This window comes from Pelobates fuscus, chromosome 1 (genome assembly GCF_036172605.1).
Source record: "Pelobates fuscus isolate aPelFus1 chromosome 1, aPelFus1.pri, whole genome shotgun sequence".
Taxonomy (NCBI): domain Eukaryota; kingdom Metazoa; phylum Chordata; class Amphibia; order Anura; family Pelobatidae; genus Pelobates; species Pelobates fuscus.
In genome coordinates, this window is record NC_086317.1 from 216,740,712 (window position 1) to 216,757,165 (window position 16,454).

Below are 16,454 nucleotides of genomic sequence, written 5' to 3' on the forward strand. Positions count from 1 at the left end.
TGTTTTAATTTAACTAGGGGCTTGGCGTTATAAAACGAGTAGCATAAGGATATCATGCCTTTACTAGTGGGGCTGCATAAAAAAGCTTTCTCTAATGGAGACATCTCAAGCGTTTTATAGTTTTTATCAAATTCAGGTACCTTATATAGTTCTTTCAATTTGTCAATGATTACCTTACAATCCAACTCACATACATTCGTTAATCCATACTTAAGTTTCAATTTTTCCAAAGAAAGAATAGCATTGCCGTGAAAAAAATTGTCAAGATTAGTTATAGAGCATTCCTTCAACAGTTCTATTTTTAAGGATGGAATATAATCTTTCAATAACTCAATAGGCATTGCTCTATATAGGCTGGGAGAGTGATCATTTTTAAAAACAATATCCCAGGCCTTAAGTGTAGTCTTGGTAGATAAAAATAACTTAGTAATTCCAGGTCTTTTCTTAGAATTTAACCAGGGTAATTCCGACAGTCTAACCGGTAAAATTTTTGATTCTTCTATTTCCATCCATCTGGGTTTATCAACCTGATTGCCAAAGCTCACAGCCACTGCAGCGTTAGTGGCGAAATAATATTTGCGGAAATCGGGAACACCGATACCGCCATTCGATTTGTGGTGCTGCAAGGAAGTGAGCTTCACTCGAGCAGGCCTATTCCCCCAGATGAACTTCATAATTGTCGAATGAACTTTATTAAAAAATGATAGTGGGATGGACAAAGGGATGGTCCTAAAAAAATATAGAATTTTTGGAAGTATCGTCATCTTAACAGATGCGACCCTCCCCAGCCATGAAAGTTCCATTCCGCCCCATCTCTCCATCTCCTTTTGTAGGTCCGACCATGCTTTCCTCAAGTTGTGGTTATGCATATTTACCAAATTTTTGCATAAATTAATGCCAAGATATTCCATGTAGTCAGCTCTCCAATCAAATAAATATAATTTCTTAAGGGCAATAGTTTCCGAATTTTTTAAATGAAATGGAAGGGCCTGAGACTTAGACTCATTTAATTTGTAATACGATATCTCGCCAAATTGAGTTAAAATGTCTTTGAGGTGGCTCAAAGATTCTTTTGGATTTTTGACAGCTAGAATTATATCGTCTGCAAACAGGCCAATTTTGTGAGCGGATTCTTTAACAGCAATTCCTGCAATTTGTGGGGTTATTCTAATTAGTTCAGCCAGGGGTTCTATTGCTAAAACAAATAGAATTGGGGATAAAGGGCACCCCTGTCTCGTCCCATTGGTTAGAGAAAACGTTTTAGACGAGAAACCGGAAGCCGAGACATGGGCGGAAGGTGCACAATATAGCGCCTTAACTGCTGTGATAAAGGATAGTGGTATGTTAAATCTTTCTAACGTTCTCCATAAATATCCCCAATGTATCCTGTCAAACGCCTTCTCTGCATCTAGAGATAGAAGCAATGAAGGCGTTTTGGTCATATTGATGTGCTGAATCAAGTTTATGAATCTTCTAGTCCCATCGGGCGCCTGTCTATCCTTTACAAAACCCACTTGATCCTTATTTATTAGCAATGGGATTAATTTGGTTAATCTATTTGCAAGAACTTTAGAATAAATCTTTGAGTCATTATTGATTAGAGAAATGGGTCTAAAATTGTGGCATCTATCAGGAGTTTTTCCTGGTTTTGGCAAGGTGACTATTCGTGCGCACAAGGACTCCTCTGGCATCGTTCCCCGGGACTTATAGGAATTGAATATTTTGGTCATGTGGGGAATCAAAATTTCTTGAAAAGTTTTATAATATAAAATAGTGAATCCATCGGGACCAGGGGCTTTTCCGGATGGCATAAGTTTAATCGCCTCAGCTATCTCTTTTGCTGATATTTCACATTCTAAACTCTCCAAGTGTTCTGGAGACAACCGAGGCAATGTCACTCTGTCTAAGAATTTATCAATGGTTGTTGCAGAAGGCTGGGTAAGGTTCGAATCGCGTTCTAAATTATAAAGTTTACTATAATACTCTGCAAACATGTCACTTATTTTAGTAGGATGAAACACTTTTCGCCCCTGATCATCAAGTAAATACGCTATTTTTGATTGTGCATTCACATGCCTGAGTTTGGATGCCAAAAGAGTAGAGGCCCTGTTGCCTTTTAAGTAAAACGTTTTCCTGAGACGTCTCACCATAAGAGATGTACGATCTAAATTAATTTTGTTAATTTTAGCCTTAATTTCTCCTATCATTGCTGATATGGGAGACGAGGGACCACATTTATTGGCCTGGTTCAAATTGTACAGTTCTTTTTCCAATGTTCTTAAATTATTGCTATTAAGTTTCTTCAGGTGAGACGCTCTAGAAATAAAATGACCTCTTAACACAGCCTTATGCGCATTCCAAGACACCTCGCCAGGAACCTCGGGTGAGGCATTTTCCAAAAAATAATCGCTCAAAGCTTTCTCCGTCAATGATCTGTTCACAACATCGTTTAATAAATAATCGCCTAATTTCCAGGATCTATTCGGGGCTGAAGAAACAATTTCGTCAATATGCATTATGATTGGAGCATGGTCAGACCAGTTAATGTCTAAGATATCAGATTTCAAGATGTGCGGAATTAAAGCGTTCTGGACCATAAACCTGTCCAGCCTGGAATACATATTTTTAGAAACAGAATAATACGTAAAATCTCTTTCATTCTCATGCATCAGTCTCCAGGAATCATATAAACCACATTCAATCATGTATTTGGAACATTTGTTTGCCAATCTGTCGCTGTCCCCTCTATGTTGTTGATCATTGTCTTCTCTAGCGTTATCCAATTCACCGTCCATAACAAAATTCGTATCGCCACACATCACCAAGCTGCCTCTCACATTCTCATTCACTAAGTCCATCAATTTCCTGAAGAGTGACCTGATTTTCCAAGTGAGGCTGTGATCATGTCTATGCGCCCTGGTGGCCCAGTGGGGCTGTGATCATGGCACCAATCCATGGTGGCCCAGTGGGGCTGTGATCATGGCACCAATCCACGGTGGCCGAGCGAGGCTGTGATCATGGCCCTACACCCTGGCGGCCTATTGGGTTCTGGATTGTAGCTCTATGGCGGTCCATTGGGAAGCGCTTGTGGTCTGCATTCTGCGTGGATGCAGATCCCTGAAAAAGCCCCTTCTGGTCCATGATCGTGAGGTTGCATACACAGTAATCTGTACTGTGGGCATACTCTTCATTGGATATACTATAGGGCTAAATTTACACTAAAATAGTCAAACTGTCACTATAGCTGAGTTGGAGATTTTTTCCAAATCAGCTATGTTACTGCTACACAATCACTGACACACACAGTACCCATAAAACCACACTGACATACACACACAGTGATCCATACACATTCGCTGACAAACACAAAATACATGCAAATTTACACTGTGACTCCTACTCACTCACTGACACACATAGTACCCATGGAAACACGCTAACATACAACACACAGTGACCCATAAGCACTGGTTGACATGACACTACGGGATGTGACATTAAAGGAACACTATAGTCACCTAAATTACTTTAGCTAAATAAAGCAGTTTTAGTGTATAGATCATTCCCCTGCAATTCCACTGCTCAATTCACTGTCATTTAGGAGTTAAATCACTTTGTTTATGTTTATGCAGCCCTAGCCACACCTCCCCTGGCTATGATTGACAGAGCCTGCATGAAAAAAAAACCTGGTTTCACTTTCAAACAGATGTAATTTACCTTAAATAATTGTATCTCAATCTCTAAATTGAACTTTAATCACATACAGGAGGCTCTTGCAGGGTCTAGCAAGCTATGAACATAGCAGGGGATAAGAAAATCTTAATTAAACAGAACTTGCAATAAAGAAAGCCTAAATAGGGCTCTCTTTACAGGAAGTGTTTATGGAAGGCTGTGCAAGTCACATGCAGGGAGGTGTGACTAAGGTTCATAAACAAAGGGATTTAACTCTTAAATGGCAGAGGATTGAGCAGTGAGGCTGCAGGGGCATGTTCTATACACCAAAACTGCTTCATTAAGCTAAAGTTGTTCAGGTGACTATAGTGTTCCTTTAAACCTCAAGCTGCAAAGGGATTAAGCTCGGTATGTGCAGCATTTTGCAGCAAAATGCTGCACATATAAATTCCAGGCACCATGACCACTTCAAATCATTGAAGTGTTCATGCTGCCCGGAGTAATGCTTTAATAATTAAACCCCTAAGCAGACCTACTGAAATCTGCATTGATGCTAACTAAACTGTGTTTGTATGTGCAGTACATTTTACGCTTGCATGCTAATGGAACATAGGTCTAAACAAAAAATTATAAAATTAAATATATTTTCACATACACATTTGCAAGCATTTGGTGTGAGTCATTGAAGATAGGTTTATCTAAACACTGATTTTTAGCAATTAAATAAAACTTGAGACTGTGTCTAAACTGGAGTGGCAGAAATTTGCTAAATCAGCTATTTTAGTATTAGTTTGGTCATTCTGACCTATTTTCTAAAGTTTGGTGAACAGCTTTATAGATTTTTTTGGTCATGCAACCAGTTCTCACTTTCATGATTACATTGATAGAGAAGATTTAGGATTAAATGAGCAAAAAATATTTAAATGCTTCCACCTCAGGATTATTTACTAAAGTCCGTTCAAATGGCCCTGATCTGAATAGGGCAAAACCATTTAGGCTGCATACGGAGTCATTCGGACTGCAAAATCTGTACATTGTTCATGGAATTCATAAATGTCCGGATTTCGATGTTCAGGCCGCAAAGGAGCCTCAATATGGTGTGAATTCCAACCGCACTGATCTCCAAAAAAAGCATATCAAGGCTCAGAAAATGTAACTCTGGGCACATATTTAAATCCCTCCACTACTTTATAATTAGTAAGGGCCTCACCCAATGCAACTGGTGAGTGGCCAGGCAGGGGAAACTAGCCCTCCCAACCCCCTTTTTGTAACCATTAGGGCTTTCACCTGCTGGCATAAACGTTTAAGTAACCTACATGGTGCTTTTTCTACCGATTGGGCAGCAATGGCAGCCCAGTCACTTCTTTTTAATGTTTAGTAGACATACTAAACTCTACCAGCCGGATAGCAGGTGGGGGGCATATGGAGGTAAAATACCTCCATTAAATTCATATTGGGTCTTATTGTCCCCCATAGAATCTTTTTTTTTTTTTTTACTATTTCCACGTCGCAGCTGGTTAGCAAGCACTGGCCATCTGCCACATAATTAACCCTTGCGCTACCAAGGATTATTTAAATATTTCTCAGCTGGCTGCTAACGCTGTCAGCGGGCAAATAGTTCTTCAACTTAACAATTCACTTGCAAAAAGTAAATGTATGTTAAATTGCGAACAAGCAACCGCAAATATCCGATGTGCGGTCAATTGTTTTGAATGTGTAAATTCACAGATTTTACTATTAAAGGACCACTATAGTGCCAGGAAAACATACTCGTTTTCCTGGCACTATAGTGCCCTGAGGTCTCTAGGGGAGGAAGGGGTTAAACTTATCTCTTTCTCCAGCACCGGGCGGGGGACTCTCCTCCTCCTCTCCTCCTTCATAGCGATGTCATCGGCTGAATGCGCATGCGCGGCAGGAGCCGCGCGCGCATTCAGCCAGTCCCTAGGAAAGCATTTTCAATGCTTTCCTATGGACGCTGGCGCCTTCTCACTGTGAAAATCACAGTGAGAAGCGCGGAAGCGCCTCTAGCGGCTGTCAATGAGACAGCCACTAGAGGCTGGATTAACTCTATTATAAACATAGCAGTTTCAGAGTTATAGAAAAAAGGGTTAATCCTAGCTGGACCTGGCACCCAGACCACTTCATTAAGCTGAAGTAGTCTGGGTGCCTATAGTGGTCCTTTAACATGACGTAAAGTCATGATTTTATTAATGACACGGATGCGAGTATTATGCTGCACTCTTTCTTTATTTCTCTCAGCAGCAAAGAAAACATAACAATAACATTAAATCCGTATAAAAAGAAACCAGTAAATAACAGGAGAGGTATATCTTCCTAGCAACAGGAACAGCCAATCAGCATCCTCTTCTTCTTATCATTATTATGATATTTATATAGTGCCATCAAATTCCGCAGCGCTTTACAATGGGTGGACGAACAGACATGTAGTTGTAACCAGACAAGTTGGACACACAGGAACAGAGAGGTTGAGGGCCCTGCTCAATGAGCTTACATGCTAGAGGGAGGAACGGTGCAGCCCTCGAGAAATCCTGAAGGCGAGCATTAGAGGTGGGAGTACGGACAGAAGATAGACGTAAGTCTTCAGCAGATCGTAAGGGCCTAGATGGGACATACTTGTGTATAAGGGAGGATAGATATGTGGGAGCAGCATTATGTAGAGATTTGAAAGCAAGAACCAGAATTTTAAATTGAGCTCTATATTTTATAGGAAGCCAATGTAGGGACTGAAAGGTGAGGCATGGGAGGTGCGGGCGGACAGGAAGATGAGCCTCGCTGCTGCATTCATTATGGACTGTAACGGCGCAAGTTGGGAGCACGTAAGACCACTGAGAAGCGGATTACAGTAGTCAAGGCGAGAAAGGACAGTGGAATGGACCAACACCTTAGTCGCAGCTGGCGTTAAGTAGGGGGCGGATGCGAGCAATGTTTTTGAGATGGAAATGACAGGATTTGGCGAAAGATTGAACATGAGGCTTGAAGGAGAGGTCGGAGTCAAAGAGAACACCTAGGCAGCGAGCCTGCGTGGTGGAGCTGATGGTAGCACCGTTGACTTGGAGGGAGACAGACACAGGAGTAACAACACTTGAGGGAGGAAAGACCAGAATTTTAGTTTTGGTCAAGTTTAGTTTAGAAATAGCAGGAGGGCGGGGCCAGCACCGGTGGCCCTCAGCTGGCAGAGAGCCCTGGATCCAGGGAGAGGCTGGCCGAACGGGCTTCAGTCCCCAGGAGGAGGGTTCCTCATTGGCACTTTAAGGCCTACTCTGGAGGTGAGCAGGGTGGACGGCCGCTGCCCCGCTGCCTGCCGATCAGCACCCAGCCATGAGTCGGACCTGCGGGGAACTGGCCCCGACCTGCGGGGAACTAGCTTGGACCGGGGGGGGTGATCCCGGTCCCCACCCTCAGGACCCGAATACCACGAAGCACCCGAGGCGCCGTAGCAGGGCTGCCAAGACCCGTAACCCAAGCACTGTAATTAAGATGGCGGAGGGCATGTGCGATAACACTCTCAGCACCATACTTAACATGGCGGACGCTACGTGGTCTGCACGACCCAGTGCTGGCCTAGATGACATCCTCTCCAGGCTGAACCGGCACTTCACCGTTTTTAGGCGGAGATTAAAACGGCGGATGAGCCGTCCTGCCTCTCCACCAACGAGTATCACATGCATAACGCGACACACCTTTCCACCAGCGGGAAAATCCCCAACATGGCGGCGGATCAAGCACCATTCTTCGCTGAAACGCACAGCGGCACCATGGAAGCGACTTCAAGGGCGTCAAACACGCTCGCAACCGCAGCCCGACATGCAGGGGACCCCACAAGCGACCGCAGAATCGACCAACATGCCTGCAATCAGGGACATTGTCCTGCAGTGTGACTGCTCGAGGTGGGACCGTGCGGTACCCCTGGCTGGCATAGGATAACCTGGGAGCCAGGACTGAGCTATGAGTTAGGCCCTTTGCCGCTCACTGTCACTACCAGCCTTCATAGCGGTGCTGGTGCCTATTAATCCATATATAGTGATGTTACTTATGATGAAAACTGAGCAGTCAAATTATAGGCCATGCAATTGTACCCTTGGAAATGTATGCTTACATGTATGCTTAAGTCTAATGCACCATATAAGGGATGTACTATGTAGTAACTAGGCAGCATTAATCATAAACGGTATTTTAAATTGTGTAGAGTATTTAAAGCTAAGTCGCAGCATAATTACTTATCGCCCAGTTATGTCAGTTGTTACACCCCATTAACAGGCAGACCCAATGGTCCTACGCATGCTCAACTTAGCAGGTCATATTAGTCTACGATTTTCGGCTATATGCATACTTGAACTGCTAATGGGTTCTCACTGTTAATGTTTCTAGCTTTAATCTGTCACAAGCGTACAAAGTTTGACTATTTTGCTATTTTCCCTTTTGTTCATATTTTTTCCTCCTATGTATTTTTATTATGAGCAACAGTGTGCTCATCTATGATTATCGAAGTTATATGCATAATTACTTTAGCATGTCATATTGCAAGAATGTGCAAGTTATTTATAAGCCATGTTTATGTCCAACCTGATGTCAAACCATATGTATACATACAAAAAAAGAAAAAGTGCATTGTTTATCTACCCCCCACTGTAACTAATGTCTTGAAACTTGCATATGGAATGCCGTTGGGGTACCATATGTATGCCTGTGATTAATATATGCACTGCAAAAATAAAGAATAAAAAAAAAGAAAGAAATAGCAGAGAGGCAGTCAGATACACTAGTCAAGAGGGACGGGGAGAGATCAGGAGAGGACAGGTAGATTTGCGTGTCATCCGCATAGAAATGATATTGGAAGCCAAAGGAGCTAATGAGTTTATCAAGGGAGGCAGTATAGATGGAGAACAGTAGGGGACCAAGGACTGAACCTTGGGGGACACCAACAGAGAGGAGTTGGGGAGAAGAAGCAAAGCCAGATAAAGAAACACTGAAAGATCGCTGGGAGAGGTAGGCGGAGTACCAGGAGAGAGCAATATCTTGGAGACCGATATTGTGGAGGATGATAAGAAGCTGTTGATGATCAACAGTGTCAATAGCCGCAGACAGGTTAAGGAGAATTAGGATAGAGTAATGACCACGAGATTTTGCAGCGAGTAGATCATTGGATACTTTGGTCAGTGCAGTTTCCACAGAGTGCTTAGCGCGGAAACCAGACTGAAGCGAGTCTAGCAGAGAGTTGGACTCGAGGAAGTCTGTCAATCTCGCATACACAATTCTTTCAAGGATCTTGTATGCAAAAGGCAGTAGCGAGATAGGATGATAGTTGGATGGGGAGTTAGGGTCAAAATTGGGCTTCTTTAGAATTGGGTTTACAGTTGCATGTTTGAAGGGCGATGGAAATATACCAGAGGAGAGAGAGAGAGATTGAGAATTTTAGTGAGAGGTGGAAAAAGAGAAGAAGACAGAGTACGGATGAGATGCGAGGGAATTGGATCTAGGGAGCAGGTGGTGGGGCGGGAGGACTGGAGCAGAGCAGAAACCTCTTCCAATGTAGCGGGTGCGAATGAACATAGAACAGCAGAGGGAGTGAAGTTAGGGGAAGTATTGTAAGGGGAAGAAGAAAGATGAGAGATCTCTTCTCTGATTGTAGAGATCTTGTCAGTGAAGTGAGTTGCAAAGTCTGAGGCGGTCAAGTTAGTAGGTGGAGGAGGAACAGCAGGGCGAAAAAGAGAGTTAAATGTGTGAAATAGTCGTTTGGGTTCGCAGGAGAGTGTGGTTATGAGGGTATTGAAGTAATTAACTTTTGCAGAGGAAAGAGCCAAGCTGTATGAGCTCAGCATAAATTTATAGTGGAGAAAGTCAGGTGCACAGTGATACTTTCTCCAACAGCATTCAGCAGTTCTGGAGCATTTTTGGAGGTATCGAGTGAGCTTGGTGTGCCACGGTTGTTGTTGGGGGCGCCTATAGGCGGTGTCCAGTATACTACTTCCTCTTTCTTGCAATCCCGAACAAGGACAACAAATTCAAATAAAAATGGGGGTTCCAATAAGAGGGTATGTGAGCCTTAACCTGGACTTCAAAGTCAAGCTGGAAGAGAGAGGAGAATATTATTAGAATATGGTAATATCCAAGTATAAACTTGATTTATACATAAAATCGCATTGCATGGAATATCAGATATATACACATAACATGAAATTCAGTTTAGTCAAACCTTAAGCTCTTGCCAGTCATTTACAAGGATAAAACCGAGTAATCAAAAAATACTTATCGTGAAGTCAACTTACCTAGAAAAGACCAAACCTCCAGGGATGGTAGAGAGGGATAATACTCACCTCCATGTCATTAATACAATCATGACTTTATGTCATGTTAATAGTAAAATCTGTGAATCTTTTTAAGACACGGAGGTTCCTATTATGCTAGTTTAAAGCTGTGAAATTATGTTTCCTGTGAAGTGTTGAATAGGTTTAATGTTGAAATCATGGACTGTAGACTCAGAAGACCAGCCGCTCTCATAATATCCTCCAAGTGACAACCAATCGAAGAAGCCTTAGAAGCCATTGACCCATGAACCAAATGAGGCGCAAACACATAGGTATCAATACCTGCTAAAGACATAACAGATTTTACCCACTAGGCTAGGGTATAGGTAGACACCGGAAGACGCGACTTTTGGAAGGAGATGAAGAGTTCCTATTTCAAAGCATTCTGTAACGTAGTGGAACGAAGTTCATACTCCCATAAGCATGCAACAGGGCAAAGGAGAAATCTATCAGTAAAAGCTGGATATAAAACAGTTTTAGAGGAGGTTTTTGTCCTCTGAGAAATGTCAAACAGGACACCTTCTGGAGTAAAGGAACGAGCAACCACATCAAGAGCTCGTACGTCAGAAAGCCTCATGCATGAAAAAAATTTGTCCCACAAGACAGAGTATCAAATTCCTCAGAGAAGTCGACATATGACAGGATGTCAACCGACAGGCGTCCCATCGAAACTTTGATGACCAGCAGAAACGGATGATCAGTGAGGTTCACAGTGCGATAGGCTTTACCTTCATCATACAGAGAAGTCAGAAAATGGAGGACAGACATAAAAAGAGCCAATATGGGATCCAAATTGAATTTCATGCCCCAACTATGTAATCTGATCCAAGCAGATTTATAAGCCTGTCTCGTGTCGGGTGCCCATGCGCCCTCAATAAGTCAGAGAGTTGATTGCAAAACTTCCTTGACCGACCAAGGTGCCCTGAAATCAAACACACTGTGAGATGCAAGAGAGTTTGGAGAACAAGGGGATGAGGCAGACCGTCCGGACCCTGAAGAAGGCACTCAAAAGGTGGAAGTAGACGTGGAAGGTTGATAGCCATCTCCACAGGAACCATGGTTTGAATGGCGATAGAGGAGCCATGATCACCAGGGTGCGGCATTGGTGACGTAGATGGAAAAGTCAATGGGGAGTCAGTGCAAAGGGCGGAAAGCGTAATTCCTTCAAGAAGAATACCAATCTTGGGAGAAAGCATTTGTAGCCAGCGCTGTCAGGTCTGGTCTCCAACTAAAAAAAAAAAAAAAACAGTGAAGTTAAGCATTCAAACGAAAAGCGTAAAAGTCTATTTCCAAACAGACCCCATAGGTTCCAGATGTCTTGGAAGACCATGGTATCCAAGTACCAGTCTCTGAGGTGGTGTGATAAATTAATGGCGCCCTCTGTGACAGTTATGGTACTGTCCATCTCTATTGTTTTGGAGGAGAGTTTAGCCTTATATGAGGCCTTGCGGCCAGGCTGAAGCATAGCAGGTGTGAGTACAGGTACTGCCACCTGAGTAGTTGGCTGAGCCGATCTCTGTGCCTGTAACAGGGTCCTGGCAAATGTCTGTGAAAGTGAATCAGACATAGTCCCCATCACTGACACTAGGGCCTTCGTCATTGCTTTTGACATAGTAGTGTCAATTAAAGCCTGCATGTCAGTAGGATCGGTAAAATCAGCAGAAAAAATCTGCCTCATATCCAGAGATACCAGGAGAGGCTTCTAAAGTATCTGCATGTTTGCTGTAGACCCAGAAGGCACAGAAAGATCCTGTCAGACTGCATCATAAATATACAGACAAGCCGAAGGGACTGAATAAAGTAAAATAATACCTAAAGGAAAGGATTGAGTAACCATCCAGTAAAAAAATGGGAATCAAAGTACTCACAATATGAAAAAATAGCAATTGTAATAGGAAAATGCAGGAGCTGTCCAGCCGCAACTATAATTAAACCCCAACTCAGATTTTAGGCAGTTGGGTGCAGAGCAGCGGCCAGACAGATAAATGAAGGGAAAGAAATGGCATGAAAGCGCTGTGCAGGGGATAAAGATCATCAAGACGTCCCCGAGCCCCAATTGATGGTAATCTTGGAGCCAGGGAGGTCAGAGGGGAAAGAAATTATAAAAGGAAATACAATAAAGCATATCACTGAAGCAAATGAAGTAAATAAATCAAACCAAGTTTAAATGAAGTATTTAAGTATATTTAGACAATTATAAATATAAAAATATTACAATTAAAATGTAATAACTATAATAACCAAAGTAATAATCTGAATAAAAGTAAAAGATCCCACAGTGAAGAACCATGTGCTATGAACATATACCTCTCATGTAATTATTGGTTTCTTTTTATACTGATTTAATGTTATTTTTATTTGCTGCTTAGGGAAATAAAGAAAGAGTGCAGCATGATAATCGCCTCCGTGTCTTAATAAAATCACTGATTTTCCGCAAGCCAATGTTACAGAATAGGTTGGAATGACTGATTCCTGACCGCATTTGGCTTTAGTAAATATGAGAATTGCCAATGCAGTCAGCTTCCGGTCATTTTCACTGGATCTTGTCCACTCGGACAAAATCATGTGTTTAGTGAATAACCCTGTAACTGTTTCCATTGTTATTTTGGTAAAATTGTATTTTACTTCAAACATTGGACGTTTGCGCCATCTGCTGACAGGACAAGCTAACTGCATGCTGGAAATCTCTGTGTAAAGCCTGGGACATTGCCTGTCTATGGGAGACGTGGTTTCTGGTTCATTCTCTTCCTGTTCACGGCTGAAAATGCGGAAGTGCTCTTTGAACTACATTACCCGAAAGGCAAAGCGTGCTAATAGGGTATTGTAGTTTCAAGCAGAAGCTCGATCATTGGTTGCTTCGGCTCTTACACTACATTTCCCGGAAGCCCTTGCAGCAGCTGATCAGCGACACAGGGAAAGCCGAGGCTGTCAGTGAAGCAGTGTCCGGAGCTTGGCTGAGTATTCGGGGGTCTGTGTGTGGATGAGGTGTGTGAGCTGAGGAACCATGTCCCGCCAGGCTAACAGAGGCACCGAGAGCAAGAAGATGGTAAGGGCACAGACTGGGGGCCAGAGGCAATATTAGCTGGCAGTACAAGGCCCATGGGGAGAGACATTGCCCCTTCCTGTACCATTCATGGCTGACCATTAAGGGCTAGTAGTGTGAGGCCCTATGTCCTGCAAGGGCTGGGATGGCTGGACCCTCCATTCACTGAGTGCTGGGACAGTGAGGCATTTAATCAAATGAAAACCAGAACTGACCACACACACACCACACACACTGCTCTATGAGCCTCTGTAGAAAGCCCCTCTGTGTTCTGATTTCAGAGTGTTAGAATCCCTCATGGTGTCCTGATTTCACCTATAACCTTCTGCTTGTATACATCTGACCCTTACTGGTGCCCTGCTTGATATATTTCATTTTCAGTGCAACCTGTGTGAGATATGTTTTGTTTACACGAAGGCTTGAGAGACACATGCTGTCTGCCAGTGGGTGCAAAGGATGACCACACCTTGTGGTTACTGAATGCTAGTTCCACTGCTTTCCTATCTGGGATGAGTTGATCTTCTATACATGTGTGGCATTAAAAACCATTTAATGTGGCTAGGTCTTGATTTGTCCTGTGAACTTTAGAGGAGAAATGTTTAATCTCTGAGAGGTTCATGCCATTCTTTGCCAGGAGCAGCAGGATTCCCTGTCTGTTAAGTTGCAGGGCTGACTTGGTACACACATTTGTCAAACAACCAGAGGTTTTGTCCTGTTACTGTTCATGCCACCTGCACCACACAAAAAAAAAAAAAAAACACACGTGGTAAGAAATATTTCAGTTTTGTTGATTCTGGAATACAAGAAAATCTACGTCCGTGGTATCTTTATAGATAATATGCGATCTGCCTGATGCATACTCTAAGAGAAATATACCTTAATCTCCTTCCAAGTGACTGTATTTGCCATGTGTGTGTTTAGTATGTTAAGAGTACATGGCAACAATTTGCTTGTGTACTTGCCATGTACAGGTAACTATGTGCTTTTAGCATCTTCCCTCTCGCATTGCTTTTATGTGAATGCTGCACCCCTCTGGTTTCCAGCTTTTTGGCAGTGTCATGGACTGTAGTCACCTAACTCTGTTTTTCCTTTCTCTCCATTTGCCTTCTGCACTTATTCTGTAGTATTGGTATTTGCCATTCATTTCACCTACTGCATCTTTGCATCTCATGGTACGTGTCTTTGTATGCTTTATCACACTATTTGTAACCTACATTTTGTTAGTAGTAACTTATGCATGACAAGTTTATGATGTGCTGTTAAACCAATAGGTAAGCATGCGCATGCATTGTATTACATAATATAAGCAATATTTAAAGTCTTACACAATTTCCCGAATGTTAAAAAAAAAAAACACTTTTCTAAACTGTATATGTACACAGTTGTTTCAATTTAGAAAATGTGTTTATGAATATCTTAGCCTAGTTCCCTGTGTTTTTGAGTAATTGAATAGTGCAAGAATACACCCAAAAAACAAAACACTTCAATACCCATAATTCCTGTATATTGAATCATCATTTACAAAATAACTTCCACACTTGGTTTAAGATGAAACCAACAAACGTTTTTTGCATTTTTAACGGTCATTGTTTGATTTCCTGCATGATAAGTTTTTAATATTTACATTTGTGATATTTCTTTTAAACAGAGTTGCTGCATGATTGCATTACCTACCCAGCCTAGGTTTTGTATGACGGTACTAAATACTTTTTTTTTTCTTTTTTGGTCTAGAATTCTGAACTCTTCACATTGACTTATGGAGCTCTAGTTACTCAGTTGTGCAAAGACTATGAAAATGATGAAGATGTCAACAAACAGCTAGAGAAAATGTAAGTTTAGGGGTTTTAACAACGTGTAAGAATCACTTTTGTTTGTTTCGAGCTGGGATCTCAAAACACTGGCTCACAGGATGTTAAAGGGACACTATTGTCACCAGAACCACTACAGCTTAATGTAGTGGTTCTGGTGTCTATATCCTGTCTCTGCAAGCTTACCAGTGTTAAAAACTGCCATTTAACACCTCTAGTGGCAGTCACTCAGACAGCCAATAGAGGTGCTGCATTGTGTGCAGGACTTGTGTTCAGCGTCTGCACGCTCTGCATGGAGGTCCCTAATACTCCCTAATACATAGAGATGCTCGTCACAGCATGGTGTTTTGCAGCAGAAGCGCAATAGCCTCCCAATGCTTTCCTATGGCAATGCATTGGATTGACTGAGATCATCAACATTGATCTCAGCCATGGAGGCAGGGCCAGCTGCAGTGAGACCAGCACAGTGATAAAGAAATGGTATGCAAAACTTTGTTTTAAATCCATTCTGAGGAGAGTCCAGTAACCTAAGCATGTAGTCCAGCACTAGTGTTAGTGGTTTAATGAGGATGAACAGCAGGGAAGCAGTGTGTATGGCCAGCCTCAATAGTAAAGATTTTGTAAACTTCAGTGAAGTAGCTTCTGCCAAAAAATTTGCTATGCTACATATACTGGGAAGGAGCAGGTAGTGTACATTGTGTTTGTAAGTGTGGGAATGTTTAGGGGTTGTGTGGGTCTAGGAGCATGAATGTGTGCATTTCTTGCTTGCCTCTGAGGCATGGATCTGCAGCCTCAGTGGGAGAAGACATCCTAACCAGTGCCATCCTGGGTAATTTGACTTTGAGACTTCTGGTTTAAAGGGATACTCTAAGCAACATAACCAGTACAGTATGTTGTAGTGCTGCAATGCTCAACTTGTGGCCAACAGAGAAGCAGATTCTTATCTGTTAGCCATACGTGTGCTACATTGCAGGTACTGCTGCATACCTGCTTGCAGCTATTGAGAACTCTGCAGCAGTCAGCTGACCGCTTCCAGTGGACGTGACTGCTCATTGCGAGTGATGTGTGAGTGCAGGGACCATTTGCTTCAGTTGCACATGTGTGTCCTGCTTTATTTTCTATGTAACTACAGAGTTTTTTTATATATATATATATATATATATATATATATATATATATATATATATATATATATATATATATATATAGCTCTCATGGCTGGTGCTGTGCACACTGACTGATAGTTCTAAGTAGCAGATTTACAGGTATTTTGTTGGCTTAAATGTTTGCAAAAGACTAAGACAGCGGAATTGAATTTTTTTTTTACCTTCACCATTTTAGGTTAGATTTAGCAAATTGGGTTTCACCCTCTAGTTTATGAATTATTTCCCAGTTATTTGGTTTGAATATCCCTTTTTTTTTTTTTTTTCTACTTACCTGGCTTTGTCATGCACCTGTGACCCTTTAGTCTGAACTGATATGCTAAACAAGAAGTTGATACTTCTACATTAAAGGAACACTATAGGCACCATAGCAATATCATGGAAATTAGGCTGTAATGGTGCCAGGAGTTCCCTGGCTTACCTTTTAGGAATTAAACCAATC

At 42.1% G+C, this 16,454-nt stretch overlaps 1 protein-coding gene across 1 annotated transcript in view; it reads left to right on the top strand.

Moving 5' to 3' along the window:
- The first annotated feature begins 12,865 nt into the window (after window positions 1-12,865).
- The window catches only part of TRAPPC3 (trafficking protein particle complex subunit 3), a 55,702-nt gene continuing 52,113 nt past the window's right edge, over window positions 12,866-16,454 (top strand). The window contains exons 1-2 of the mRNA XM_063444477.1: window positions 12,866-13,044; window positions 14,773-14,870. Of these exons, the coding sequence (XP_063300547.1) occupies window positions 13,003-13,044; window positions 14,773-14,870 (140 nt within the window). The 5' untranslated portion in view covers window positions 12,866-13,002. The remainder of the gene's footprint in view (window positions 13,045-14,772; window positions 14,871-16,454) is intronic.